The 3,738-nt window shown below is 48.3% G+C and overlaps 1 protein-coding gene across 1 annotated transcript; it reads right to left on the minus strand.

Moving 5' to 3' along the window:
- Positions 1 to 840: 840 nt before the first annotated feature.
- On the minus strand, positions 841 to 3,216 carry CCDC185 (coiled-coil domain containing 185). Its single transcript, XM_082251504.1, has one exon. It carries the CDS (start codon positions 3,153 to 3,155, stop codon positions 1,098 to 1,100), a length of 2,058 nt encoding a protein of 685 aa, XP_082107630.1. The 5' UTR covers positions 3,156 to 3,216; the 3' UTR covers positions 841 to 1,097.
- Positions 3,217 to 3,738: the final 522 nt, after the last annotated feature.

Genomic DNA, 3,738 nt, shown 5'->3' on the forward strand with positions numbered 1-3,738 from the left:
AGGTCACAAGGTCAACAGCATTGAAATGCACCTGTGAAAATGTATGGGCTCTTTCACACGGGCGTTCCGTATGTCCGTTTTTCATCCCATCCGTTTGCGGATGAAAAACGGACATAATGTATCTCTATGTAAATATGGATGTCAGCGGATGACCATCAGCTGACATCCGTTTTTCATCCTTTCAGTTCAGTTCAGTTTTTTGGAACGGAAGAGAAACCTATTTTTTCTTCCGTGCAAAAAAACGGAACGGACGCAAAAACGGATGTCAGTGGTGTCATCCGCTGACATCCGTATTTACATAGAGATACATTATGTCCGTTTTTCCTCCGCAAACGGATGGGATGAAAAACGGACAGACGGACCGGATGACACAAGTGTCATCCGTGTCGTTTAAAAAAAAAAAAAAAAGGACCTGATCGGGCAAAAAAAAACTGAACGCCCGTGTGAAAGAGCCCTTACTCAGACTGATCTCAAACACACAAACAGTGGAAGAAGGTGCACCAGCCTAGTGCATTACTGTATAACTCCTTTAATAAACGTTAACAGTCAAATGTACTCACAAAAGAAGAAAGACACAGGCTTAACATGCACAAATGCCACCCAACGTCAGTCCTCCGAGTAGGGCACAGCTAACATGTATCATGGACCATGCCCTCTTCCTCTGAGCAAGAGGGCTCGGACCTCAAAACACGTAAGCTATGCCCTACTCGGACTGGCCTTGGTGGCATTTATTCATGTTAAGCCTGTGTCTTTCTTCTTTTGTGAGTACATTTGACTATTAACATTTAATTAACGAGTTATATAGTAATACACTAGGCTGGTGCGCCTTTCTCCTTTGTGTTTTAGTTGTGGTTACCCTGAACCGAAGAAGCCAGGAAGGCTATGGTGTAGGATTTGGTGGTTCCAGTCGGCAAACACCTGTAGTGGCCCATTTGGTGGTTCAAGATGCTGGAAATGTCCATTTTGGTTCCATGAGGCTGGACTACCAGGAAGAGCAGCTTAGCTGTAGCACAGAGTTTGTTTAAAGTTTATTGATCTCAGACACAGGCATACGGCATTTGCTCATTGGCATAAGCACTTAAAGAATCTTTTCCTATTCATGGAATGGTTTTTAAAAGACTGGCATTAAGCGTTGCCTGCAGGGCCATTTGGTCAAATGTCCTGCTTTTGGTCTGCTCACGGATCTTATCCCGAAAATGGAAAGAAGCTCGAGCAATCCGCTGCCCTTCTTCAACTGTAGCTTCCTTTTCTTTCCGGATCCTTTCACTCTTCTGGTCCTTCATTTTGATGTTGTGGACTATTTCCATACGCTGGTTCTCCTTTTCTCTGTCAACTCTTTTCTTCAAGGCTTGATGGGCACTTTCTTTGATGAAGTTAAGTTCTTGTGCCTTCTTGGCCTTGCCCAAAATGCTTTTGTCTAGAGTGTCTTTGGCCTGCTGGATCTTGTGGTCAGTTAACTGAGCCAGTATTTTTTTGTGCTCCATCTGCTCTTTTTCCAGACGCATAGCCCGGAGCTTTGCCATGAGCTTCAGCTCATCCTCCCTGGATGCCTTCTCGTACAAGTCCCTGTTCCTCTCCTCCACCAATTTTTCTTTGAGTTCTTGCGATCTTTGCTCTTTCTGTTGGATGGAAACTCTCTTGACATGCTCCTCAGCTTTGACCTGGTTGTCTACCTTCTCTTTCAGTTTGGAATGTCGAAGCTTCTCGTACTCATTTTTTATTTGGAGGTTTTTCTTGCCCTGTAAATCTTTGACCATTTTTGCTTTGAAGGCCTTAATCATCCTTTCCTCCAGTGGATGACCACTGCTGTTTTCATGGCCGATGTTCTTGCTTCTTAAATCCACCATGGCCTTAGTCAAGCCATATTTAAGGAAAGTCTTTTGCTCCTGCAATTGTGTTTTGTAGGAGGACATGCGGACAGGGTCAACCTGCCAGTCAAGTTGGGAGCTCCAGCTTCGCCTCCTATGGTTCTGTAGCTGCATTGGCCAATTTTGTCTGTCCAGGGTGGCTCGGATGTACCTCTCCTCATTCTTCAGGTTGTCCCAGGCCTGCTGGGCTTGTACTCTTCTCTGTTTAAGCATCTCTTCTTCCTGGTGTTTCAGCAACATCAACGCACCGATTTTCTTATCTCGATCCGGTAGCGAAGCCCTAAGCTCTCTCTCCACTGTCCTGCCCAAGCGACGTGCCTTTTCCTCCATCTGATTAAGGTCTCCCTGGCTTAGACTTTTTTGAAGTGTCCCTAAGCCCCTTCTGTGGCCCCTGGTTGAGGTACATTGAGGAACCCGGTGATCTGTAGATAGAGGTGGAGGGTTTTGTTGATCAGGGAAGAGGAGTGGGGAAAAGTCTCTGTGGCCCCTGGTTGAAGGGCCTTGAGGGACCCAGGGATTTGTAGAAAGAGGTGGAGGGTTTTGTTGATCAGGGAAGAGGAGTGGTGAAAAGTCTCTGTGGTCCCTTGTTGAAGGGCCTTGAGGGACCCGGCGATTTGTAGAAAGAGGTGGAGGGTTTTGTTGATCAGGGAAGAGGAGTGGGGAAAAGTCTCTGTGGCCCCTGGTTGAAGGGCCTTGAGGGACCCGGCGATCTGTAGAAAGAGGTGGAGGGTTTTGTTGATCAGGGAGGAGGAGTGGAGAACAGTCTCTGTGGTCCCTGGTTGAAGGGCCTTGAGGGACCTGGTGATCTGTAGAAAGAGGTGGAGGGTTTTGTTGATCAGGGAAAAGAAGGGGAGAACAGTCTTTGTTGTTCCTGGTTAAGATATCCAGAGGGTCCTGGTGGTCAGTGCAAAGAGCTGGAGGGTCCCTTTGATGTAGGGAGGTGGGTGAAGGACAGTCTTTGTGGCCTCCAGGGGTGTGGGAAGAGGCTCTGTCTGGTTGGCATTCCCCCTGTATAAGCTCCATCCTCAGCTGTCTGCATATATCCAGCTTGTGGCGGCGCTCTATCTCCTTAGCCACGTACAGGTCATTCAGTCGCTGGCTGCTGACCTCTGGGTTCTCCTCTCTCACCTCCTCCAAGGACTTATAGAGCAGCTCAATAGGTCTCACCCCCAGCCGGGCACAGGCTTCCAGAGAACGTGGGCTGGTCAGAACATAGCGGCTGCTCACCCCATCCTCAAAGTTGCTGAGGTCCAGGTGAAGGCTTGGGGATTGCCTGCCGTCCTCCATGCTGCCTCCTGAGCTTGTGAAGACTCTCAAAGAAGCTTCTTCCGTTGCCGGGGAGACCTAGCATTGCATGATTGTTCACTCAGTACACTCCCAGCATTCCATGCAGGGGGATGGTCAGGTGACCAGTATGAGCAACAACTCCACACACGTGATTGGTGCTCTTTGTGGCTTTATTCTCCAGGATTCCCTCCTGTCACTGCAACTGTTAACTATTTCAATACCTTTGCATTGCACTAAATCTTCCCTCCTCCTAGCTGCAGCCATTAACTCTTCCAAACCTTCTTGAGTGTCGCATTAAACCTCACCCCCCACCCCCCCCCCCCCCCCAGCAGCAACCATTAACTCTCTCAAACCCTGAATGCTGCATTAACCTTCCATTAACTCTTGTAAGCCCTGTGTGTCATGTCGATTGTCTCCCAACCCTCCCCCCCGCCGCTTGCTGCCATTAACCCTTCCAAGCCCTGTACGCCACATTGACCCTTTCTCTACCATGTGCAGCTGTTAATCCTTCTAAGCCCTGTACATTGCATTAACTCACACTGCATTGATTAACCCTTCCACATCCTGTGCATTGTAGTAACCC

Source organism: Pelophylax lessonae, assembly GCF_965119305.1.
Source record: "Pelophylax lessonae genome assembly, chromosome: 3".
Classification (NCBI taxonomy): domain Eukaryota; kingdom Metazoa; phylum Chordata; class Amphibia; order Anura; family Ranidae; genus Pelophylax; species Pelophylax lessonae.

Coding starts and splice junctions, on each gene's coding strand:
- CCDC185 (XM_082251504.1), bottom strand. CDS start 3,155: ATGGAGGACGGCAGGCAATCCCCAAGCCTTCACCTGGACCTCAGCAAC.